This window comes from Alosa pseudoharengus, unplaced genomic scaffold, assembly GCF_046254945.1.
Source record: "Alosa pseudoharengus isolate Yale_2024_CS ecotype anadromous, Long Island Sound unplaced genomic scaffold, YU_APseudo_1.1 YU_APseudo_1.1_scf_18, whole genome shotgun sequence".
Lineage (NCBI taxonomy): Eukaryota > Metazoa > Chordata > Actinopteri > Clupeiformes > Clupeidae > Alosa > Alosa pseudoharengus.
In genome coordinates, this window is record NW_027468650.1 from 30,095,017 (window position 1) to 30,121,441 (window position 26,425).

Consider the following 26,425-nt stretch of genomic DNA (forward strand, 5'->3'; position numbering starts at 1 on the left):
CAAAAACAATGCTTTGGGGGAAAAATAGAAACTTTCAATGAATATAACAAAATATATTCTTCTTCAAAGGTCAAGGAGTGTTCTCTTTACTCGAATCGGTCTGTCTCAGCCCAGTCGAATACTTGTGACAGCATAACAAAGCAGCACAATTTCTCCCAACACTTTTCAGCCATCAGGAAGTGACATCGCTGTGTTAACCCCCCACCCCTACCTCTAACCCACTCATTCACCTACCAATAACACTCATACAAGACACTTTTAGACATCCCAGATGGCGGAATCAATGCAGAGGTCACTCAGGTGGAAGGTCACATGGGTGTGAAGAAGCCACTTACTTCTCTCTGGGTGTTAGGAAGACTGGTGGCCATTTTTCTTTTTCTGCAGGGTGGTCTGAAGGGGGTTCGCCCTTGGCAGTGGTACCCCCTCCCCCCAGACCCCTTGGCCCCTCATAGACATACAGACATACAAAATAGAAGCACACACACACATGCATACACACGCTGCACACATACACACACACACACACACACACATACACGGACATCCACACGTACAGTCATGCAACTCGAATGCACAAATAACTGTCCTTAGGTCACATACATCCAGACAGTTTAGGTCACAATACATGTACACTTCGAAATATCCACAAAAAGCAATGCAAGTTTAACTGCAAACAGATGAATAGGATACTGTCACATTGAGGGTATAGTTATAGATTCATTCATAGCTAAATACGGGAAATGACATTCAGGGAACATACGGCCCATCAGGACAGAATCTCAAGGTTACGTACATGAGGCAGTGACATCTTAGTACAGGTTAAGAGGGAAGAAAATCTGTCACATTATGAACACAACCAATGTTGTGGTTATGTTTCAGATTGGTCAGATAAGGTCTTATGGTCAGTCAGGTTATTTTCTCCGTAGTCACTCCGTTTTATGGCAGGTTTAGTGATAGCTGTGATTCAGCTGATAGCTGAATGTTGTGATTATGTTACTGGTGCAAGGTTTTTTTTTATTGCTGCTAAATCGGTTGAAGTATTGCTATAAATCGGTGAAAGAGTAAGCACGAAGTTATTGCTGGCTGATGGAGTCCGGTTGAATGGAGCTGGGGCGGTCTGGGGTGGGTGAGAGGTGTAGCAGTTGAATGCTGTGGTGGCCAAGGCCAGAATTAGCTCATTGTGGTACTGCAACGGGGGAAGCAGTTATAAGACTGTATCAATTTCAGCGGTCATTTATCGGAGGCAAGTGATGGAGGAATGACTCCATATAATTTCGACCTTTCCGAAACGATGTTACGTGAGTCCTCTCAGAAACATGGGAAGATGTTTTGCCCTTAATATTTCCACAGCTTTCTAACTGACCTTAATCAACATGTCCTGGCGATTGCATTGTGCTCAGTTTGATGCTCATGTTGTAGGCGATTCAACCACACGGATTATCTGACAGCCACGTGAGATGATGCTATTCTAAGACTATCGTGCGTTTTAGTGTAGGCCTACCTAATTTGGTGCTTTATTTTGGTCGTTGATTCACGTGTTCACGTTCTGTTAATCTTTAATAAACTCCAGTTTTCAAACATGCGCAGAACATAATTTAGCTAAAGGCTCAACCTGGGTATCCGAGCTACCCCTCCTATTTCAGACTTGCATGTAGACCTGCACGTGCATCATTTAACTTTTTTTTTATTTATTTTTTTAAAAAAAAGCCTAGCCTTGGGAAAAAATGCCTTTTTGACTGTCACCGATTTACAACGGGATATCTATCCACTGGTCATCACTCCACTGAATAAAGTGTAAATTACGGTTTAATTCTGAAATTCTGATGATCACTGCAGAGAAAAACATTAACTACAAAAATACATTCATCTCTAGAGAACTGCCACTAGCCTACATTTAAACGAGCCTTCAACCAAACCGCACTACGCGCAAAGGTGGATAATTTGCGTCTTCAGCGCATTCAACAGTCTACAGGCCTTAGCCTACTGGCAACGAGCTCTAGCCTATCATTTATACCTACAGAGGTCCCTGTTTTATCTTGTGGTTGTGTATGAAAGGACGTGGACAGACATTATTTCACATAGGCTTCTCGTAAAATAAAGGCATTTAAGGGTTTTACACGGCGGATTTTCCTTATCGAGATTGTTGTTAGCTCTGAATGGTCGTTTTAAGAGGAATGGTCGTACATTCGGAGACGTTAGAGGTTAAGAAAGCGACAAAGGCGCCTCTTCCTCTCTCTCCTACAGTTCGCTTTCTCCAGCGTCTGCGGAGGACGCTTGGGCTATTTTTAGTATCAAGCGATCGTTTAGCTTTCAGCACACGTTCAGAGTGCAGCAGCGAGACGAGATGCGCGAGCCTCGGTTCCACGGCACAGGCCCGCCTTTTGGTCGGCCCCTGTCTTCAGCGATACGCGCTCTCCATTGCGTGGCCAGACTTTTTTTTTTTTCAAATATCAGCCTAGGAGACGAGCATACATCAACACAAGCCAGTGAGGATAACTTAATATCTACACATTATATACAGCTGCCTACCACAAGAAAACCCGTCCCTTTTTCCAGACAGGGCGTGGCACCTCGTTTTCAGGAGAAGCAAAATATGGTGGACAGAGAAGGATCCCGTGGCAGTGCTCAGATTTTACACCAAAGGGGAAGACAATTACGGGGCCACATACACAGACATTTCCCTGCCTGCATTCCATAGGGGTAAGGAAGGTGGGTCTTCACCACCGCCCTGGGAGACAGATGCTGATTAGAAGTTTGGCAGCCAGCTCTCTGGGCTGCTCTATCATCCATCAGCCACCCCAGAAGCACAACCCAGAGAGGCGCCTGACATCAGACGTCACTGGGGGTGCGGGCCCGGTGGGCCACACTGGCTGGGATGCACCCGCAGCAGATCAGCCACAGCGCCTTCTGGATCTCCTGGTTGCGGAAGGCATAGATGACGGGGTTGATGACGGAGTTGTAAGTGGCGGGCACCAGGGTGGCATAGGTGTACAGCGGCGGATAGGTGTAGTCGGCGATGAGGGAGTAGACAGTGAACGGCATCCAGCACGCGGCGAACGTGCCCAGGATGAGGGCGAGCGTTGACACGCCCTTCCGCGTGGTGACGTAGTGAGGCGAGGCCGCCAGGAAGTGGTGCTGCAGGGCGATCTGGTGAGCGTGGCGCATGACAATCTTGCAGATCTGCACGTACAGCTGCAGCATGAGTCCGAACAGCAGGAGGAATGAGACGGAGAGGACGACCACGTTGTTCTTGGTCAGAGGCCGCACCACGCTGCAGGTGGACTCCTGGCCCAGGCAGTTGACCCCTGTGACCGGCAGCAGGCCCAGGCAAACCGACGCGCTCCACAGGAGCACCAGCATGGTGTAGGTGAACGCCGCCGTCCTCTCCGAGTTGTAGGTCAGGGCGTAGTAGAGCGACAGGTAGCGGTCGATGGTGATGGCCAGCAAGCTGAAGACCGAGGCAGTGAAGGAGGCCACCACCAGGCCCACGGTGAGCAACTGGGCCGAGTCGGACCGGAGCAGGTAGGCGAAGGTGAAGTGCAAAACCAGGCCCAGTCCGGCCAGCAGATCCGCCAGTGCCAGGCTCCCAATCAGCAGGAACATAGGGGCCCGGAGAGCCGGGTTCTGCCAGATCACCAGAACCACCAGGGCGTTCTCGCAGGCGATCAGCGTGCCCGAGGAACACAGCACAATGTCCCAAGGGTTCATGAGCAGCTCAGGTGGGTACCGAGGTGGGAAGGCAGGCGCCGGAGGAAACGTCACCATGGTGACATTCTCCATACCACCCCCTCCGCTGGCCCAGGTAGACTCTGACCCGAACCAGCTAGGGGTGACTGGCGCCTCCTCACTCATTGTGCCTCCCGTCTGAAACATCACAAAACATAGCACAACATTGATACAACTACAAACACAAATATACTGCAACAACAATAATAGCCTGATGGAAAATTAAGTGAAATGTCTGATTATGATGCATTTTTATAAACACTAGCCTATTTCATAGTGGCCTATTAGATTCCATCCAATATGTTTAGCCAATCTGGTTCCCCAGTTTAATTACCAGGCCTTAACCTGATGGAGGTAAATATGTTCAGTGTAGGCTAATGTTTACTCAAATGAACATGGTCTATTTCTGGATGAAAAGAATAAAGCTCTCTTGTTTCTCCAGAAATGCCTGTTCTTCTCTAGGGTGGTATCAGTAACATTTCACGTATTGGTAATATCTCGTATCACCATGAGAGGCAGTGCATGCCGCCTTCCCGCGAACCGCAGCCCGCGGGTGCTCGAAATAACGCAACAAACATATACTTTCTGCACCATTGCGGCCTGCTCTTATACATCTAGTGCTTACAACCACACAATTATGCACACAGAACAATGGCTGTCACAACATATAACATATATCATTCTTGTAGCATGTATTCTCTGAAATAGACTTCATTCATTCAGCATTTATAATTCATCACTATTTGTAGTCATACCGTACCTTGATTCTTGGAGGTGAGGCGTCTGTTTAGAAGTGTTCACGACCTTGATGTATTGCCATGTTATGGTAAAAGCCAGTGGCAGGTGCAGCACTGAAACAAGCCGCACAGGAAATTCGAAGCCGATGACCGTTTCTTTCTGAGGGTCTCAAGAGCAACAGCAACAGCGGCGCTGTACCGTCTTCACGAACATCATTAGGCTACCGACTGCGGCTGTGCAAAGGGCTGATGGGAGGGGTGGCGGCGGATTCGGGAACAGGTCTTTTCCCCCTTTGATGGTAGAATAGGCAGCAACAGCTCGATACCCAGCCGTCTGCGAGACTGGTCAAGGGCGCATTCTAGAACAGTGACGCGCATCACTCACTAGGTCCTATGGGTATGTGACTGTGTGCAAGAAGACCGAGAAGGTGGGGTCTGGTACAGGCTGTATAACCTGGAGGACGGACTGGCCCTCCTGGTCCATTGATTTAGACAACCATTCACTCATTTGTAAGTTCATTATTCATTAGTTATTATTCCCTACAACTCAATACCTGAACCTGAATTTGTCTTTCAGTAGCAGTCTTGAAATCTCATCTTTACCATATAAAAACTGGACAGACCTACCTACTTTACCACTGCATCCTAATATCATGTTGCCAGGTGTTAAGACATCAATGTTCATGGGAGATTAAATATATTGGTCCAATTTATTGGTGTAGTTATCTACATCTAGGTATCTATGAGAATGTTTGTCCAAATCAGAATACAAAACAATAGATAACAAGCTAGGTGAGTGAAACTGTGTAAATATGCTCTAAGGAGTGATGAGTTTTAACAGTAGCCATTGCATCTCTACACCTCACTACCCACCCATCACACCACCACCCAGACTGCTATTCTGGTCCTGTACTATTAACAGCATTGAGATGTGTGTCACCCTCCCCCCCACACACACACACTTAAAAATGCACACTCACACTCCTACATGCACACACACACAGCCATCACCCTCCTCTTCTCCATTATTTGCTACCTTACTCCTATTCCCCTTCTAGCTTCACTGTTAATATAACAATAAAGTGTAGTTTTTTATTTGTGAAAGGGAGTTAATGCAGGTCCTCAAGGGACCTAGAGTGATATCATTATGAGTTACATTATTCTTGACTTTCCTAGACCTTTTAAAAGGATTAAAAGGATGAGACAATCAATTTCCACATGAGCTTGAGGTTACCAAAAACAACCACTAGGTGTCAGTGTGGAGTTGGCGATGAGTCACCACAAGGTCTGGGTGGAGATAGCCACACCAGCGCACTGGTCAGACAGCAAGAACAAAGAAGGGACGTTGTCATCTATACATTTTTATTTCTTTTTCTTTAAAACAGAAAATGATTATTTCACAACAGGCCATCTCAAGCAAACCCGCACATTTACCTGCCAACACCTACAAAACTGTATCAAAAGTGCACCATAGTGTTATAACCTCTCCCGCACTAAACCATTGCCTTTCTAGGTCAGTTTCATAGCATATTCAATAATATTTATACAAATACCACTCTGTACAATGTAGAAATACATACCCCAAAATACATGGGGCCCATCCAGACCCCAACATAACCCCTCATCTCCTGAGGAGAAGCCCCCCACCCCCCACATGCACAGGCCACAGGTCTCAGAAAGGCCACAGGCGCCGTCTTGATTTGCAGCATGAGGATAAGAGTGCAGACACCTGGCATCATCATCATCATATAACCTAAAAGATCATGACACTTACAGGACTCTTTTTTTCCTCAAGAAAACAAACAAACCAACAAATTGACAGACAAAAACAAAGAGGGGGAAAAAAAACGTTACGAGAGATGAAACGTCCATACAGTATACATACAACCCTCCTGGTTTCGACATTCACACAACAACCCTGTACATATCACCTGCACGCAAACCTCCTCTGGGGGGGGATGCATCAGGGCCTCCAACCTGGGCCCCCACGCCAGAAGAGTAGACAGTCGAGAGTGTGTTGGTAGAACTGAGGACCATGTCCGTCTTCCCATATGGGGCACTGCAGAATGCGTGGATGCAGACAGGACCTATTTATCTTTAATTATTTTACTGCAGGTCTTCTACCTTGGGGCATTCAGCACCCCCACCCTCGACCCCCACCTTAAATAAAACTACATGCTCAGTCTCTGGATTGGTAGAACAGGATGTAGCCAGATTCGGAATTCTTGGAAATTTCTGAAGTGAGGCCGTAGAACTCCTCGATAGCCTGGGCATCAATTTTCTGCAGAAGACGCACACAAACACACACACAGAGACAGACACACACACACACACAAATAAATTCAGTTCTGACAGAAATTCTTCAGGACTCCATCAATTGTGCCTCATTTCATTTCATACTGGACAAAAGTATCAGCTAAAATGTATACAATAGGGTTGGCATTCATTTTCACTCACAATTTTAAAACTTTTCCATGACTTTTCAAGGCCCACAGGCTGAGCCCAATTATTAAATAGAAAATAAATCAACAACAACCTTTTCCATTTCTCCTCTAATATAAAAGGCTACTTTGGTTTTGTCAATTCAAATGGGAACTATCACCCCGCAGAAAAGCATTACCCATGGAAGAGTACACATCACCACCTATATTATTTTTATAATTATCAACGTATTTAGCAACCAGTGTTTTCACTGTAAACATATATTCTGTAGTATATTTCTGATGGTCAAACAAGTTAAATTAATCAAAAACTACATTAACATTTGGAAAAGAACCTCACAGTACCAGCTTTGCATATTGCTCTACAGTGTTTCCCCCATTCCTCTTTGTCAAATGTATTTAACACATATAGGTTGATGCATAGTAGTTCTGCACTGAAATGTCCTAGATTTTTTTGTAGGATTTTGAACAGGACTGATATTCCTGTTACTGTTTTTAAGTCACTCCAGTGCTTTTGCCTCATGCCTTTGGTAATGTTCTCCGTAGCCTTATTTTTAGCACTGACTACGACTACTTGTGATATATATTTAAAAAGAGACCAACAATTTATTTTTACTCATTGACTCTTCAATTCTAAAAGGTTTCCCAGTTCCCATGCTTCAGAAATACCACAGAATTACCACTGCCATATTTCACAATTGGGATGGGGGTTCTTGATAGCCTGAAGGACCAGACCCAATCAGAAAGATCAAATTCAAATTTGGCTCTCGTGAGAACTCTGGATTTCCAGGGTAGGTTCTTGAATCTTTCAGTGTTACATTCGCACCACATGTAGCACTTTGAGGATTGGCCAAAAAGCTCTACTTCATTGTTATGCGACCATAATAACTTTTCCTTGTATCTTAAGTAAGTAAATGCTTCAATGTGGATCTAAATCAATGGCTTCTTTGGCCATCCTCCAATAGAGTCCAGTTTTATGGATAGCTTTTATGATTATGGGGTCCTTCACCAGCACCTTAGCCACTAAACTCTGTTGACTGGACTGTGGTGGCTCCTCTCCCTGGTTAATTCGGTTGTTAAATCTGATGTCACGGACTCAACAGTTTTTTTGTCCAAAAACATTTATTAGCGCAGCCAGCTGGTTTTCACAGCCTGTAAACCTTGTCACCATCACCTTCGTTTTAGTGAGTGACTGTCTATGGGAAATAAAACAAATGGCTCTGGGAACAGTTGGACCCGGAGAAATTATTGGCATATTATTGCATTACGACTTAACAATCGGATATCTTGCCATTTCGGGCTCAAACTTTTCTATAAAGCATCCAAGAGATGAGATGAAACATCTACTTCCAGTACTGCTCATACATAAGGAATCACTTGGAATATTTTCCAGTTGTTTCAGGAATATACTGCATATGTGTGAATATATGTGTAAGTATCTGTTTTAAAATGTGAAAACGCTAATGAATTTTAGTCAGTATATAATGAATAGAGAATAACTGATCAAAATTACACTGTACAAAAGTACACTGATTCACATGCACACTAGTGCACATAACACCATGGGATTTCTTTTGGAAAAGAACTATTTTGCTAGCAACATCCAAACAAAACATCAACTATTGCAACATAGTATCTGGTGAACAAAAACATGCAGTGTTAACCAGTTGCATATGTGTCAATTTACCTGCCCTGCCAGTTTAGGAAGGCACTTGGCAGTGGCGTTAGATATTGCCGATTAGCACTGGATTTAACACTCTCAGGGCCCTATCATGACAGTCAAAAGCGCATCGTCACTCGTCAAAAGCTTATTCAAATTTAGTAGGATGTCCAGTCCACACATGGGAGGGTTTTCGTTATCAAACGTTGAGCGCGTGGCGCAACAAGGTGTTCCTAGGTTTTTTAATCAGTCATGGGTGTGTTTGGGGCGTAACATCATTTAAACCAATAAGAATGACATCTGTCATTCCCTTTAACGGCGCAAAGCGCGATGTCAAATAAATGCATCGGTATTTTGACATTCAACGGCGCATTTGAAGGAGGCTGCTTGCGAGACCGTATGGAATAGTCATTCCACTAAACCATGCTTTACTAAAACCTAGCGTAGCCTTCACGCATTTGCGCTCCTCTATTATTTGAACTCATTGGCAAAGTGAAACTAACTTCACCGTGGTGTCAGTCAACGACAAGACAGTTTTATGCAGTTACTTTCACTATTGACTGACAATGGGTTACCATCGAAAACATAGGCTGGAAAAAGCAATGCTTACCCTAATATTGCTCAAATGACTGAATACAAAACATTTATCCTGCAGAGGAGTTGCTTATCTCGTGACAGTGCGTCTTCAGCTGTGCTCCATACGTGTCTCTCGCCTCTCCCCTAATCACTTTTAACCGTCATTACCAATTTGCAAATGATGGTGAATAACTACTCATCATATCTTTATTTTAATTATGTTTCCCATTGTTATCGTGCAATTTGTAATGTTTTGCATTGACGTGCGCTGGTGTGCGTTCATGGATGATAGAAGGATGGTGCGTTGTGCACCCGCCAATATGACGCTCTTAAAATAATATAAACAACTCGCCATAGACTTCTTACCAGGGGTCTGTACTACGAAGGGAGCTTAACCTACCCAGATATAACCCAGGGTTACTTTGTTAAACCGGGGTTGACAAAACCTGGTTATCATAAGTGGTGTTAATCAGTACTACGACGCTGATTAAGAAGCTGATTTGTTGAACCGGGGTTAACCTAATTGGGAGTTTGTGCGCGTTCACATAAAAGGGGCGGGTTGCAGCGCAAATCACCACTTTCAATGATGACGCGATCACCTTATTTTACGGACGAGGAATGCACAATTATTGTGACAAGTTACAAGGGATTAAAACGCACTCTACGACAAAAATCAAATATACGTCGGCAGCAAACAAAGCAAAACAAGGCTGTTGGCAACGTACTGCAGATCGGGTAGCCTAAATGCCTAAAAGTAAAGTTTTATTTCCACATGTTCTTCAAATTATTAGCAGAGGAGTTGGCCATCGCAAATAATAGTGGAAGGCCGATTATAGAAGGGGTTGAGGGAGGCATTCGGCCGGATTCTGGTGCTGTGGAAATGTGTAGCCTTTATGTACAGTAATATGACATTCAATTCAACAAGTTTGTTAAAATGATTTTAATTTATGTCCGATTTACTTTTGGCTATTTTTGCTCAGATGTTCAGCATACTGTAGGCCTATGTCCGATTTATTTTCAGACATAGCCTACAGTATTCTTGCTCAGATGTTTAGCATCACCGATGGAATACATGAATGTCCACATAAGGGCATTGCTATGACGGGTGACATTAAAGACATCTGCCTAGATCATCTGACAAAGATAACGAATTCCCTCGGCTGACAATCTATATCTTCATAGAGAATATCGCCCGGGTAGCCTATATATATTTTCTGGCGGTCTCTAAAACCCCTCGCCCTGCGAAGAAAGCCCCTCAGGATTTGCGCTCCAATGTTGTATGGATCATCCAGGTACGCCGACATTGTCTCGGGAGAAATTGTTAGTGGAGGGGTGGTACTTATAAAGGGTGTGGTTAACGGAAACCTCGGGTTAACCAAGAACATAACCTGCTCGGAGCAGGTTTGAGATGCAGCGTAAATTGCCATGGCAGCATACCTCGGTTAAAACCTATCCACCTTTCGTAGTACGGGTTAATCGGTAAGTTACGCCACACGTGATAAAGTTACTCTCGAAGTTACCCAGATAGGCCAGTAACCCCGCTTCGTAGTACAGGCCCCTGGTGTACAAAAGCGATTTTTAGACAATGCGCTAAGCCACTCCCTAAGTTGTTAATTGCCACACCCCTGGGCGCATTGTTTAAAAAATAAAGGTGCAAAATAAGGAATTAAACTTTGTGCGGGGGGAAACGAGTTTTACGCCATGCGCCAGGGTGCAAAATACAGCCCCCAGAGTCAGCACACATCTGCTCCTACACACAGAGGGTTGCACACTTACCTCTACAATGTCATCATCAAACAGTAGCCAGAAGTCGTGGCTCTTCACGATAGCAATGTAGTGTCCTCGGTTTGGACCACTGCAAACACAAAAGAGGTCAGACAGTGGGGGTCAGAGATTTTGCATCTGTTAGCGGTTTTATTTCTCCTTAGTACTTTATTAAGAGTTTATTACAGTTTGACTTTTCGGCATTATTATAGGTTCATTAAAGAAGCACTATATGCAACAATTTTAGCAAAAATGACCGTAATTATGCAGGTTGAAAGTCGTTCTGATGATTCTACAACACTTTCTGGGTCGTTTGGTGGGTGCTTCGTCTCCCCCTATCGCTTCTCCACGGAAAAAACAAATATGCAACTTTCTGTTCCTGGTCCGAAGAAATCCGGATGTGACTCAGCGGAAGTATCCAATCGCGCCTCGAAAATGTAGTCAGATTGTAGTTTCGAAGAAGACTGCAAAACGGATGCCGACTTGGCTTTGTTGCTGTTGAAATTGTAAGTAGCCTACCCTTGGGTGAACTTCGTTTTTGTAATGTGGTTTGATAGTCTCTTGAACAATGTGTTCAAGAGACCTGTTGGTGAGCCCTGTATGTGTTTAGCTTAGTTTCTTGATGGCTAGCTCGCTAGCTAGTCGAGTTTAGCGTAGCAGTCGCTTGCTACCGAAGCTGCAGGGGGAGCTGTGTCATGAAAAATGCGAGCCCAAATCCGGCGAAAACCCAGAAACAGCGAAGGAATTACCAGACCTGCATAGGGCTTCTTTAAGGCATGATTGCAGGTTCATAAAGGCCATTACAAACATTAAATTATTTCGCTGTTGCAATAAAACATCATTACTGAATTAACTTAGGGTTTAGGGTTTGATCATAGATTTCTTGAAAATTCTAGCCTGGAAATCCTGAGTTCTCGCAAGAGCTAAATTTGAATTTGCTTAGCGAATGACTCTGGCGACGAGTAATGAGGCTCATTACCTATGCCCATGAAACTGAGCTGCACCAATCACATCGGTGTATCTGATATAGGCAGACGCACTAAACAGATGATGACCGCGCTGCGATGTCGAGAAACATTGGTCGTAGTGTTATCCAGTTGCGTGCAATGATATTTTCAAATGCATGCTTGGTGCCGCCCCTCGAGTTGGGCCATTTTCATTACTCGTAGCCAGACCCTTAATCTTTCTGATTGGGTCTGGCCCTCCTGGCTATGAATATTCGGCACTTGATAAAATCCCAGGCTGTATTTCATGATAATCCCTGAGCATATCAAACCAGGATAATATGAGACAAATGTCTCAGACATCTGAGACACATCACCATTCATACCTGTGTCTATCGTCCATCTCCAAAGTGTTCACATGATCACTAGTGCTCAGATTTCATTACTGCCTATGTCAGTTCACTACGTTATGCCTTTGCCGAGACATATCAGGACACATTAGTGTTTAGCGAAGGGAGAGAGCACCCCATCCAGCCACAAACCTGGGTCTCCGGGTCAAGATGCAGCTTTGGACCGAAACACCAAAGAGGCAAGCACATATTCAACCGTAGCAACACAGTATACACTACAAAAGATATACGTTCCAGACCACCTCGCTAAGTGGTTTGAGTGATCAGATCATAATGAGTCTCGGAGGTAATTTGCACTTGTGTTTACCACTGTCCATTTGTGATCTAATCACCCCAGACGCATTTTAAAACCAAGGACAGGGTCAAAGTGTCTGCCCAGTAAATTTATTTTAACTTGTTACAAAAGGCTCTGGAATATGGACCAACCTCCCACAGTGCACCACAACCGCGACCAGGTCGTAGAGACGCTCAGGGTTGGTGGCGTCGCCGGACGTGTTGAAGAGGCGGAGCTCGAGGGGGAAGACCACACGGTAGGAGAGCTTGGTGTAGCGCTGCAGCTGTTCCATGTACTTGAAGCGCTTGAGGTGCAGGGCCAGGATCATGGGCAGCTTCTTCACCCGCATCCTGGATGAAAGATGAACAAAGATGAGGATTAACACGCGCCCACATGATGCTCATGCTCGCTCATTCATTCGTTCTCTCTCATTCATTCATTCATTCTTATTCATTCATTCATTCTCTCTCTCGCTCTCTCTCTACAATGTTACAATCCAAAGCATGCATGCAATTACACACACACTTACATGCAAATTCAGTTAATATGCAAACAACAACTCTTGCAGACCCACTGACCTTTTGTGGGCCTCCTGTTTGCTTCTACATTCCTCGCAGTAGTATTTGTATTCACTGCACAGAGTCTCAGTGTTGCTGAAACCCCTTTAAAACAAAACACAGAAGAAAGGCCATCACTATAGGCTCTCTGACATTTACTTATATAATATGGGCGAAAGGTTAATCATGGATTTGTGAAAATAAATTACTTGAATTTTCATTTTTAAATGAACCAGTGAAAACATTAATTTCCATCTGGTTTCAAAGCAGGTTCTTCCTTTTAAAAGGGAGGGGGTATCCCAGTTCTCTGACCTTAGACAGTGAGTGATTGACGTGTTCTGTTCAACGTCGACTGATAAGTCCAAGAAGTCCTCATCTTTGCTGCTTATCTGTAGGAGGAAAGGGTCCAAAAGTGCACATTAGATCCAAAGCAAGCCACCTAACCTTTTACCTACCTGTTTAAACGATACAATCGCTAGCTATCTGCAAACATGACCAAAAGGAGCTTATCTAGTCAGAAGTAATACCACAGTCAGTAACAGAAAAAAGAAACGTGGTTGTGTTGTAAGATTTTTTAGGAAGATGGGTGAGGTCCACGCTCAAAAATCTAATGTCTTAATTAAGATCTTTTTATTACTTCTAAAGGAAGGAAATACCATTACTGCCAGTGATGTTGACTTATTGTATGGAAAACCTTCTGCACTTCTTCCTACATGGAGAAATAGTGCTAGGTGCAATCTAATGCCGATGCCTGAAGATGCCAAACAGGACTCGGAAATGGTCACTGTTGAATGATTATGAATCAAACACAACACCACTTTCTCTTCTAGAGCGGGTCAATTGTCAGCCCCTGATTATAAACTTCACTGCATATCAGACCTTAGCTGATAAAAAACAACCTGACCACAGGCACAGCATGCTTGTGGACACACTGAGATAAATCTTGTGTGCACTAGGTGCTGAAAGTCACTTTGGGTAAAACTGAAAGCTGGACATCGGTGTCTTATCTGAATGTCTTATCTATGATAGGAAGGGCAAGGGTGGGAAGAGAGACCAGATGTGGTGATGGAAAGTTGGGGGTGAGTGGGGTAGAGGACTCAGACAGCATCTGACCCTGGGACAAATTGGCCCAAGATCCGGTCCCTATATGACAGATTGATTCCACATCCAGGCGTTATAGCATCGTGAGCTGCTACCTGTGCAGGGTGTATTTACCGTCTCACAGGTGAGGCAGCGTGTCTCATTGGTCAGTGTGCCCTGGAAGATCTCGTGGACCCAGGTGGAAGCGGGTGGCGGGTTGTTCTGGCTGCCGCCGCCGGCACTGCTGCCGCTGCTGCTCCCGCTGCTGCTACTGTTGTTGTTCTGGGAGTCCAGCGTGCCATTGGCCAGGCGGCCGTTCTGCTTATCCTGTTTCCGCTCCTCCTGCAGTAGGTCTGCGATGGTGTTCAGCAGGTAGTTCAGGAACTCGTGAGCATCCTGTTGCATGTAATTATCAAACAGTTCTGCAGGGGGCGACAGGAGCCAAAACAGACAGAGAAAGAGAGCAATAGAGAGAGAGAGAGGGTGGGAGGAGGTGTTAGGTAATATTCCCATCGGGGTTCTATAAATGAATAGGGGGGTAAGGTTCAGCTTACAGTCTGGATGATTCCTAAATGGCCTGTTCATTTGCTTTTAACTTGATTTTCCAAGAACTTTGCCTTTGCAGCTAAATTAAGATTGTCCCCGCCAACTCAACCCAAGCACTTGCTAAGCCATCCTTCATAAATAACCACCAAGACCACTCACCTAAGGCTAATCAATCTCTCACCCATTCATCATCTAACTAATACTTCAATAGAAATGAAAGACTGTGTAAATGAACTTGCACTGAAATGCTTTGACTAAACCCAATCCATCTCTCTCACCGTTCTCTTTGCGTAGTCGCGTAATGAACTTCTTAGGGGGGATGACACCCACTTTCCTCTTCTGATTGGCGATGCTGTGGAACAGGTCGGCCAGGCAGGTGAGCAAGTTTTCCTTGCGTCTGGGCTGGCTGCGGTAGGCCAAGATTTTTTCCCGGAATGGCCTGCAGAAGTACAGAGCCTGCAGCACCGAGTTGCAGTAGCAGGTGTTCCCAAACTGCAACCCCCCACAAAAAAAAAGAAACATAGATATGTCAGGGAATGGTGGTGTGATGGCATTTTGAAACTATGGGAGAACAGCATGAGAACATAATCTGTCAGGCCTACTTACATTAACCAAACCAAAGTAGTGCTCGTTGACAGGGAATTGTTCAGAGCCAATCTCTTTTTCCAAGGCGGAGGCATTGGCGCCCTGAAAGATGAAAATCAAACCCTTCACATGACAGCTCACAAAACGTGTTTATGTTTGCAGGATTTGTGTTCATCGTCAAGCAGTGAGACATGGCCAGGTGGTTAGGATTAGAGAGCTGTGAGAGCTTAGTGGGCAGTCGTCCTCACACTCACCTACGGAATCAGGGTCACCACTTAGTGTAAACGGAACACACAATTCACGATTTTTTTTTAACATCAGTGGGTGAGTCTACGTCAAGGACCCGCATCCAACTCTGATTGTGTACAGCAATTGCTTTCACCAACCGTAGCTACACGCCAGACGTCTAGGTACAACCGCAAAAGTGTGGCTACAATCACCATTTAAAATTACCTAAGAAGTTTCCGTCTGAAAATCTGATATCTGAAGTTAGCGGAGATTTACGTTCATTAAGTTAGCAATAGTAAGCAAAATCATTGCTAACAGCCTCTGCAGTGGAAGCAGTTGCGTGAAATAGTTTACAGATGATCCCTCTTGATTGCAAGACATTTTTGCCAAAGGTTGAAAAACATAAGACAGACGGTTAATTTGCGACCTGTGCAATTGCATACAATTGAAGGTGCGTAGCCATACCCCTAAGATGCTAATAAGTGCCTGGATTGCTAACCAGGAAAGCGTAGGCTACATGAAACCTCCGTGTTCTACTTTACGGTCACTGGGTCAAACAAATCACATACTGCTAGTGCTTTTGGCCACTTAACAAGGTGCGCTACATTTTATCATATTGCACCTCGACAGGCAACTGTAACCAATAATTCAGGCCTACGGCAACATTCACTGCACACGAAGGGAAGACAGATCGGCAGCAGTCACCAAAGAAAACTGTAAAGCATTGGAAACAAATAATTTTAATTAATCCGATCATTACCACAAAGAAAAGATTGACATGCATTCTCTTTCAAAGCACGAAATTTGTACATATGAAGGTGCCATGCACTTACCATGGTACAAAAAGAGGCAAATTTGGAAACTGTCATTAGGATTTCCATTCGCCCAGCGCCATCTTCCACCCAATCACCGCGCGGAGGCGAGAAAGGACTCCCTCGTGAGGACAGATTGCTTGGGCTGGCCCACAGAACATGGCCCCAACATGGTCCTAGCGCCGTTTAGAGTCAGAGTGACCAGTTGGATGCAATCGGACAGGGGTCCACCATTCATTTATGGGCAACTACACTGCGGTAGTTTTTTTTTTCTTCAGCAGTGAACTCTTCTTAATGAATGCTTATGGTAGTCTTTATTTCACTTAAACACAGATCTATATTTGCCCTCATTTTAAATTTAGTATAATGTAATGTTAGTTTTACACGATTTCCATGTATGTATCAATTCTACTACATATGTATGCTTCCTTCAATCATCATTCTTTGCTTTATGATATAGCCTAATTTAAAGTTATATGCTGGCAGACAAAAATATATATTAACAGGTGATAAAAAAAAATGATGATTAAGAAAAAAATGCATTTAGTGTGATTCACTTAACTTGTAACTGTGTTTTACTGTCATAACATACTGTTGCAAATAATCTAATTACTAGTATTAAATTTGATAGTTAGGGATCTTTAATAAGGACCTGTTAGGTGTTTTATAATTTTTGGTCAGGCACTGTAATGGTAGTCCTAATATCAAGTTTACAAGGATCTGTGTCAGGACCCCATCATTCTCTTTCCGCCGTACCCGCCATCTTGCGAGCACCCGGGGGTAAGATGATCTCCGTATTTTGTCCAATAAGACTTGTTAAATAGGTATTATACGATGCAGGGGACCGCTCAAGTGTACATGTTTGGACGTTTCATGTATATCCTTACGAAAATGTGTAATTGGCGATATTGTGGAGTAGATATAATTGTGCGATTGGCGTTTGGAACAGTGGCGTGGCTGTCCATCCATGTGGGCCAAGCAGCCACGAATGTTAACGTTAGCAAAACCCATGTAACTTTCTAACCGTACGATATTTTTCTGTTTAACTGGTATTCAGTATATGCCCGTTATATATTGATTAATTAAGAGGTCGGGCAAATTATCAGTGCAGTTCATACAGTTGTTGATAAACTGTACCGAAATCATCTGATTAACTTAAATGTAAATGTTGATTAGCTATGGAGCTAGGCTAGCGTAAAAATTGTCATATATTACGGTTTGACATACTGTGATGACCGATTAAGTTTAAGTTGCATGTTGTATTTAGTATGCATCATAAGGTTTTGGGAACGTCAAATTTGTGAACTATCTTCAGGCAGTGAGTTGACGACGAGTGACATTTTTTGTCCATTATAGACTTGCATTTGAATAGCATGGGTAACGTTAGCCGTCAGGCTAAACAAAAAAACTACTGAAATGACATTAACACCACCTAATTGTGAACTCTCCCCTCAGTAATCAGGCATCATGACGAACACAAGAGGCAAGAGGAGGGGGACCAGGTACATGTTCGCCCGTCCCTTCCGCAAGCATGGTAAGGGACTGCAATAACAAATTTTGATTTCAGAAGTATGCTTATGTTGACTGTGGATTGTGAACTGATGCTGGTATGTTGACCCCTAGGTTTGTCAAAAAGACGTAAATGAAAGGTTGGGCTAAGTGTTGTCTTTTCATTTGTAGGCGCCGTTCCTCTGTCCGTATACATGCGCATCTACAAAAAAGGAGATATCGTCGATATCAAGGTAAGTGTGCTTATTAGTGTGTGAGGTTTGTGATGCATTCACAATGATTTGATGTTCAGTGATTCACTTTACACATGAAGATTCTTGGATCATGACCCAAAAATGATTCAGATCAACTTTAATTAGAATTAATATGTATTCATTTTTGTTCACAGGGCACAGGTACCGTTCAGAAGGGGATGCCTCATAAGTGTTACCACGGGAAAACAGGCCGTGTATACAATGTTACCCAGCACGCTGTGGGCATCATAGTCAACAAGCAGGTCAAGTAAGTATACCAGCTTAGCTGTAGGGGACACTTAAATTAGTGTTTTTGTGCTTGTGCATGTTTAGACTATTCTGACCATTTAATGACATAAATTGGTCCCTCCAGTATTTTGTCATCTTAAGGTTTCACCAATAAATGACAATTCAAGAATTTCCTGTGCTTGCAGATGCAGGTTGCAATTTTCTCTTCGTCATACTATTTATGCAGATGAAATGATCATTGGATTATTTGCCATTGTGTTAATTTGAGTCTAAATGGCTACAATTTTGAGTTACCATAGCAATTTTACTTATGGACACACCAATCATGGCAAACTCAACATACTGGCAGGACTGGTATATGGTTTATGTACGTTGTTACCTGTTTCACAACACTATTAACGGTCTTAACATATTTAATTGAATTATCTGAACATATTCTGCCGAATTACTAGACAGCAGGTGATTCAGTCAAGTATCTTTTTCTGGAATGTCTGATCAGAGTTATGGGTGTGCATATGAATAAATTAAATTAGTCAAATATCTGAGTTATTTATGTTACCAACACTGCTACTTTGAGGGTGCATTATCAAGAGCCTATTAGTGGATGGTTTCTGGTCTTTTCTGGTATGTCACTAGCAATGCAAAGAGGGTCCTACATTTGACTAAATTCTGAAGTTTCCATTTTATTTCTCTGCACTTAGTATGCTACACAATCAAATGTTACTTAAAACAAAACCAAGAAAACACAAAATGTTTCCAATTACAACATTCTAATTTAAGTGTGGTAACAGAACTACCATGGTAGCATAACTTCTGTCCTATTGTTAGCACAGTTTCTGCCATGATTCTGTGCATTATACAATCACTGAATAGGAATATTGGTGTTTGTGGTATAGTCTCAAGTGTTAAACCGGTTATTAGAGTATCCGTACACCCCCTAATCATAAGGCATATGTAGTGTCAGATACTATTTGGGTTGACTGCTTTCTTTCTCTTTTTTTAAAGTTAAATTAGAGTGCAAAAATCCCCATCTTCACTTTGCCATAAGGGCTGTGTGATGTCCTATGTGGTCATTCATATGGGGAAGATTATTTATCCTTTGAAATCCCTGTCAGACCATCAAGTGTTTGAGCTGGGTTTTTATATGGGGTACATTTATTTTGTCTGGTTTTAATAGCCCTCTTCTATGGACTTGGCACTTTGTGTGATTGTTTTTCCTTGTGGCTGTTGCTTCTCAGGGGCAAGATCCTGGCCAAGAGAATCAATGTGCGTATTGAGCACATTAAGCACTCAAAGAGCAGGGACAGTTTCCTGCAGCGCGTCAAGGAGAACGAGAAGCTGAAGATCGAGGCCAAGCAGAAGGGCACATGGGTTGAGCTCAAGCGCCAGGTACTGGGAACATAAACAACTACCCACCACATCCAGGGGCCTTTGTGGCCAGTCAGAAATGCCATGCATTAGAATTTTGGGGCACGTGTTGGGGAATGTTTGATTACGTCATCCATCCTCATGTTTTTGAAGTGCTATGAACTACATCTGAATTTTGTTATTTGAGTGTTAATGAATTAACACTCAAATAACAGAATCGTAGAGTAATTCCACAGTTGTCTGTCCCCACTTTAGACCGTCAAAGATATTGTGCTTGTGTGGATCAGAAATTCCATGTTTGCAATGTTTGTTGGGCGAGTATGATTAACTGTGAAGCCTTCTGTACATAAAGTTATTTACCTAGTCCCTGGTGGTTTGTGTTTTGGTCCTTCCAAAAATTGTCTATTTATGCCATACAACTTTGACAGTTTACTTGGAGAATGTTAAGTTGACACTTATCTGTTAAGTTGACACTTGTCTCTGTGTTGCAGCCTGCTGCTCCTCGCCCCGCTCATTTCATCAGCACCAAGAACAACGAGCCCCAGCTCCTGGAGCCCATCCCCTATGAGTTCATGGCTTAAGTGTGCTGACCACAATAAATCTGTTTATACCCACAAACATGACTTGGGTCCATTCATTTTAGTGCATGGCTAACTTGCCTGTCCACCTGATGACGGGTGGATTTCTGGTGGATATTTTCTTGCCTTTTCTTATTAATTATAAATTACTTGGTTTGGACTTGAGAAACTAAAGGTATTTAAAGGTATAAGGATGATCGAGCTAATTTCAGCTCTAGCCTTGTAGTGCTTCACTGGTTCTCGATGATTCGTCTCCTACGATCACTTGAGAGTGAAGTGAGTTCACATTCGCACATCTATTTCACCGGCGAACTGAGAGACCAGTAGCACAAAGCACACATGCGCGCACACCCAGGCAGGGTCGGTGGTGGGGGAGTTGGGACTGTTCTAAGGGCCCAGCACTGACAAGGGAGCCCCCGATAATACAATATATTATCAGGGGGGCCCAGAATTATTGTCAGTCATAGGGCCCAAATTTACTAGCACCCCTGTACTCCGGAGTCTTCTGTGCGACCACTTGGAACCTTGTTGAGAGTTCTCAGTGGCCTTGAGATGGAAGTGCGTTCTAAATGGATAGTAGGTGGCTTTAGGTTGAGGTTTTATTTATTTAAACGTGATATTGTATGATGCCCCCTGCACACCTGATTCTATTCTGTTGCAATGACTGCCATGTAGCAATCTTACATGGACCTGTTCCGGTCTTCACTGCAGTCAAGCCACTAAGCAAATCTAACATGGATATTTTAAGCAAGGTGTGTTTTTTAAGTATGCTGATCTTAAAATGCATACAGAAGCCTTGCAAACTAACAGTATAGCGCGGGGTGTTTTTGAACAGAAATTATAGAATCTTAAAGTATGTCATGTTAAAAAACATTTTTGACAAATGAAGGGACATGGAGCAAGATAGTGAGTAGTGATTGTTCTTGAAAAATCTACTTTAAATACTATAGAACAATATTTACAGCTATTTTTATAACTGAATTTATGAACATTCCAGACACAATGATTACCTCATAAGAGGGAGTCCAGCAAAGTTGGTCAATTAAAACACATGGGATAAGGGATCATACAGTAGGGTTTTTTTTTACACTGATGACCAAAAACATGACTTCATTCCAGTATGTCATGCTAGAGTCTACTACCTGCCTGACATAAAAATATCCTGATACATTTTTTCTTTACTGGCAACCATTGTTGATCTTAAAATGCGATGAAGAGGATATGGGTAAGCAGCAATGCTTGAAAATGCCAGTTGTATCACTTGCCATCACACATAGGCCATTATATAGCCTAAACTAAGTAGAATGAGTAAGCAACTCATTAGTCTGTGTTCAACCAAACATGGGCATATGCTTCCTGCTTTAGAGACCTGACTATAAAACCATCAGTGTATAAGGGCTACCACGCATTTGCTCTTTATATATCCATCTGCCATCAACTAATGTTAGCTATAGATAGACTATTAATTTGCTTACTGATTCTACTTAACTTGTATATGAAAGCCTATGTGATGGAAAATGACACAACTGCTATTTTGAAGCCATGGTACATACTAGTGATCCGATCCTACTCACACCCCTAATGAATTTCTCACTGATGGCCATGATTCACCTACATTTTGTAGCCTATTAGTCTTTACTTTGTCCCTGCCAGTCAGGCTCATGCTTATGAACCACTGATATGTCATAGAGGACATTTTTGGCCTTATCAGTGTAAAAGAAAATGCAGTTAAAACCCATTCTCCCCTATGCTCAACTTTGCTGGACTCCCTCTTATTAGGTCATCAGTGTGTCTGGAATGTTCATAAATTCAGTTATAACTATAACTGTAAATATTGTTCTATTGTATTTAAAGTTGATTTTTCAAGAAAAATCACTACTCCCTACTATCTTGCTTTATATTCCTTTATTTGTCAAAAATGTGTTTTAACCTGACATATATACTTTAAAGCCTTAGTAGAATGGCATTTGATAAAGTGTAGGCTAAACAACTAGAATCGGATATTGACGCCAGATGTATCAGTAAGGAGCAACACAGAATAGTGGTGCACAGGGGCGTAGCACAAGATCCTGGGCCCTATGCATAGGCGCTCGATGGTGTTTTATGCCCCCAACGTCGTCTGCCACCGCTGACTTGAAGGCACCTAAACCTAACCCTAACCTTAACCCATGGCTAACCCTAGTGCCTTCCAGGCAGCGCTGCCTTGAAGACAACGTTGGGGGCATAAAACACCAAGAAACTGCATAGGCAGTCCTGATGGGCCCCCATAATAAATATAATAAAATACATTCCAGACTTTTCAAGGGTCCTCTCTCCCCTTGGAACCCTAGTAATTAGTACTGGGTTTACCCCCAGTCCGACGCCCCTGCTGGTGCAACAAATTTTAAGTCGAAGTAGTGCGACTGGTATTGCCAGGCTAGTGAAATGTAGGCAACCAGCTATTGTTGCCCACTAGGCTATTTCATTATCTTAGATGAAGTCTATGAAGTAAAGATTTACAGCAATGGTATAATATATAAAAATGTTTTTTTGTTCTTCAATGAACAGCATCATGATGAATTACAGCAGCGTCATCTGAAAGGGTTTACACAAGAATCTGAGTAATTAAGTCTGGGAAACACCAGTCTTATTGCTCATAACAGTACACCAGTATCAGCAGCAGGGGGCAGTCGTACACTCTCTACGACCACGACTCTTTACAAGCCATTACCTTCAGCCCTGCTTTGAGTTTACCGAACTAGCGCTGGTGTAATCTATGCAAGGCATGGCGAGTTTGTCATTGTATAGAATCAAGAGGAAAATATTAATTGTTCTGTGTAGAAGTATAACCTTAGGCCTATTAAACCCTTGGTAATGTGTGTACAGTTATCAGTGGGCTTGTCTTTTAAGAATTATATGACTCACTTTTCTGTTCAGCTGAAATAATAAGAGTTGTGCAAACACAGTCGTGTTATACTTTTAGTTATTATTTCATAATGATTGGCATGCCACCTACACTGAATGGACTGAAATGTACACGTATAGTTTATTCTAGGGACCTTCCCACCCTATCTTAACTTGTTCTGTTTAGTCAAGTCATGAGCAACAGCGTGAATGGCTGAGTGCATATCTGACAAATCTGCTCTCCCACATCCCACCTCAGTACTTTAACCAATATTTGCTTCTATTAGGGGCCGTTTGTTGAGATAGAAGCAGCAGCAGCTGTTAGCCGGCGAGGATCAGTCTAATGAGCTGAATACAAGAAAACGTGTGTGAGCAGAGCAAATGAGACAAGGGTTTGTTTATTTTGAAATCATACTCATTAGTGATTCAATTATTTATGAGAAATAAACAAGGCTCATGATTCTTGTTTAAAAAAGCCAGGATTTCTCAGACCATCTCAATCAGTTATTTTTTCCACACATAGAGATACTGTTACCTTTTTCCAAAACACAACTTCCTGGCCCTGCAAGTTTGGGAATTTGAAGGTGAGAAATGTAGTGTTGAAGGTCTTCCGGTCAGGGCGGTGCACGGGGTGAGCTTTCGGGGTTAGCCAAAATGCAGAGGGCTCATACACTTTGTCCCCTGGGAGCAGAGAGCAGCAGCACATTCTGCCAGCGTCCTCCTGTTTGGAGAGCTTAACAGCCCGGATAAATGTGATTAGGCGTCACAAAGGTCAGAAATCAATGCAATCAATCAACAAGTGACACCGAGCGGCCCTGTTTATCAATCGCCATGGATACGGCAGAGAAGGGCTAATGTTAAACTCAGGCCAGGGTGATGTGTTGGTGTGTGTGTGAGTGGGGTTGGGGGGTACAGGTGGTAGTATAACCTCTAAATGGCCACCGTGAGATTTTGGGCTGAATCAGAAGTGGAACTGTTTCAGGGCCGGGCACGCTCAGAGGTAATTCAGGTAAACAGGTGTGTCAGAACCGAGTCCATATTCCAGAGAGTGCAGTCTGCTATGGATCCCCACCTCACATCACATAATCATATTTAGAAAAGCTGCTCTGTCCCCTCCCTAGTCACCAATTTAAAGGTGACATTTATCCCTTTGGCCTGGCGTGGGTGGACTGATTGTTTTGTGTGTGTATGTGTGAGAGAGACTGTATGTGAAAGGTAAGCACTGTTGTCTTTAAGTGTGTGAGAAAGCATTAGATTGTGAGTGATGGACAGAGTGTGTGTGTGTGTGTGTGTTTTGAGGCAAGTGCCATTGTGTGTGTGTGTAGTGACAGACAGAGTGTGTTTGTGTTCTCAAACCAAAGATTGGGCCCTCGTCTGGTACCTGGGAGCTGTGAAGAACTGACTCATCGGAGTTACTGATTCAATAAAGGAAGAGTAAACAGAGAGAGGGGGATAGAGGATGGCTCTGACGGAGGAAAAGCCGTGCACCAGCACGAGCCGCTCAATCATACTGGTGTGACACACACAGATTGAGGCCGACGGCTCGCATGGTGGACATATCGACCTGCTCTCGTTACATATTAACATTCCCCTCACACACACAAACACACACACACACACACTCACAGGCAACCCCCCGGTGGGGGTGTCAGGTGAAACACAGGACAATATGGTCTCAGGACCCCACACACAAACACACACACTACTCCCAATCCTCCATGCCTTGGGCCAGACTCCCTCACTCTCTCCGTGAACTGATAAGGGAAGAAGGTGAGAAGAGGCCTGGGAGTGGTGTGATGGGGAGAGGGGGGTCCGCAGTGAAGATCGGCCACTGCGCTCAGTCCCACCACAAACACAGAGCGCTTGCGGTATCGCCGCGCGATTGCCCATGTTTGCTTTCTCGTCTTGTTGGCTGTTATCAGCGCAGGCCCTGGCCGATGCAGATATAGAGACAGCCATATTGATCGGGTCCCTCGCAGAGGAAGGGCCGGGACAGTGGAAGACCGGATGGGGAAGCTGCGGGACTGATAGTCCGATAGGTGAAGGGATGACTGTATGAACAAGGGCATGGGTGAGGCTTCCAATCTTTAAGGCCACCTGACGAAAGCTCATCATATCCCTCAGACACTTTTTAAACCTTAAAGACATAGTCCCCGATTCTAACGCAACATATTTTTTGTCCAGCTGTCTGTTCTGTGTGTGCACTGGCAATGACACCTGTTCTTCCCTGTACACTCCTACTCGGTCAATGACAAATGAAGTGGCCTGGATTAAGCAGTATAGATCCTTTCACCTGTATAAACAAACATGCGTCCCTAAGACATTTTCAGTGGCACAGAAAAAAGTGTGTTAAAGGTAACAAAAAAACAAACAAATTGTAGAGTATTACGCTAAAGTCATATCCACTGAAATATCTTTTGCCAGGATCAAGCCCTACACCTTTAAGTAGCTTTCATAGTTGGTATGTTGTTGGGCCCTTGTCTTGTCCCTCCTCCCTGTTGGCAGTCCAGAGCTTGGGACTCAGGAGAGAGAACCTTACGGCAGACCGTAATGAAACCGCAGAGTGGTCTAAGGACAGCAGCTATCTGCTCTTTATTATGGTCAGTCCGCTATAATGACCTCTTGTGTCATATTTCACCTTCTGTAGGTTTTACACATCAGGCTAAGTGTTGTTTCCTGATAGATGTGGTGCCTAAGTGATTAGTGACTAATCACAGTAAAGCCCAGAAGGCATGTTTGTATATTGAGCAATGTTAGTGTGTGTGTGTGGAGTTAACCGGATCACCTTGGGACAGGATATGGAAACAAGTGCAGTGTTTTCTGCTTAGCCGTAAATCATAGGCTATCAGTGCCCCATGCTCGTGGGGTTGATAAGCTCAGATTAGGGCAGTAAATTCCACGTGGACATATGATGAATGGAGACGGATAGTCTCCCGCCTCACACACATGCGCGCACACACAAACAGACACACAGAAATGTCCCTTATAGGCTCCTGCTTGACGCTGCTCTGGTGACAGCTTAATATACTGGCATCAATCACTGTCAGACAGACTCAAGGACCTTCATCTCAGTCATAACCATCAAAAAAATGACCAATGCCCTCAGCCAGGAAGAGGAGATGCTGGCACCAAAGAGATGGGAGATTTTCGAGAAAGAGCTTTTCAATTATGGAAATCACTGTGACACTAAAATATTGTTCTGCCAAGGTAACTGTGACTCAGAACTGTGAGGTGCATGTTCACTACATTAGTAGAGCCTCTTGTT

The 26,425-nt window shown here is 43.6% G+C and overlaps 3 protein-coding genes across 3 annotated transcripts; 1 reads left to right on the forward strand and 2 right to left on the reverse strand.

The window, feature by feature from the left end:
- Positions 1 to 2,829: 2,829 nt before the first annotated feature.
- Positions 2,830 to 3,852, reverse strand: gpr12 (G protein-coupled receptor 12). The gene has a single exon (XM_076291361.1). The coding sequence runs from the start codon at positions 3,850 to 3,852 to the stop codon at positions 2,830 to 2,832; it is 1,023 nt and encodes a 340-aa protein (XP_076147476.1).
- A 1,954-nt stretch (positions 3,853 to 5,806) lies between these two features.
- Positions 5,807 to 16,453, reverse strand: usp12a (ubiquitin specific peptidase 12a). Its single transcript, XM_076290860.1, has 9 exons — positions 16,362 to 16,453; positions 15,322 to 15,402; positions 14,994 to 15,207; positions 14,305 to 14,591; positions 13,402 to 13,478; positions 13,111 to 13,194; positions 12,685 to 12,882; positions 10,917 to 10,995; positions 5,807 to 6,744 (listed from the first exon to the last, which is right to left on the reverse strand). The coding sequence occupies exons 1-9, from the start codon at positions 16,407 to 16,409 to the stop codon at positions 6,643 to 6,645; spliced, it is 1,170 nt and encodes a 389-aa protein (XP_076146975.1). The 5' UTR covers positions 16,410 to 16,453; the 3' UTR covers positions 5,807 to 6,642.
- Positions 16,454 to 17,045: 592 nt separating this feature from the next.
- On the forward strand, positions 17,046 to 20,317 carry rpl21 (ribosomal protein L21). The gene is made up of 6 exons (XM_076290861.1): positions 17,046 to 17,120; positions 17,796 to 17,874; positions 18,021 to 18,082; positions 18,238 to 18,350; positions 19,570 to 19,720; positions 20,191 to 20,317. Exons 2-6 carry the CDS (start codon positions 17,808 to 17,810, stop codon positions 20,278 to 20,280), a joined length of 483 nt encoding a protein of 160 aa, XP_076146976.1. The 5' UTR covers positions 17,046 to 17,120; positions 17,796 to 17,807; the 3' UTR covers positions 20,281 to 20,317.
- The last annotated feature ends 6,108 nt before the right edge of the window (positions 20,318 to 26,425 follow it).

Coding starts and splice junctions, on each gene's coding strand:
- gpr12 (XM_076291361.1), bottom strand. CDS start 3,852: ATGAGTGAGGAGGCGCCAGTCACCCCTAGCTGGTTCGGGTCAGAGTCT.
- usp12a (XM_076290860.1), bottom strand. CDS start 16,409: ATGGAAATCCTAATGACAGTTTCCAAATTTGCCTCTTTTTGTACCATG. Junction 14,592..14,993: donor GCGACTACGCAAAGAGAACG/GTGAGAGAGATG, acceptor CGCCCCCTGCAG/AACTGTTTGATAATTACATG. Junction 6,745..10,916: donor TTGATGATGACATTGTAGAG/GTAAGTGTGCAA, acceptor CGTCTTCTGCAG/AAAATTGATGCCCAGGCTAT.
- rpl21 (XM_076290861.1), top strand. CDS start 17,808: ATGACGAACACAAGAGGCAAGAGGAGGGGGACCAGGTACATGTTCGCC. Junction 18,083..18,237: donor GAGATATCGTCGATATCAAG/GTAAGTGTGCTT, acceptor TTTTGTTCACAG/GGCACAGGTACCGTTCAGAA. Junction 19,721..20,190: donor GGGTTGAGCTCAAGCGCCAG/GTACTGGGAACA, acceptor TCTGTGTTGCAG/CCTGCTGCTCCTCGCCCCGC.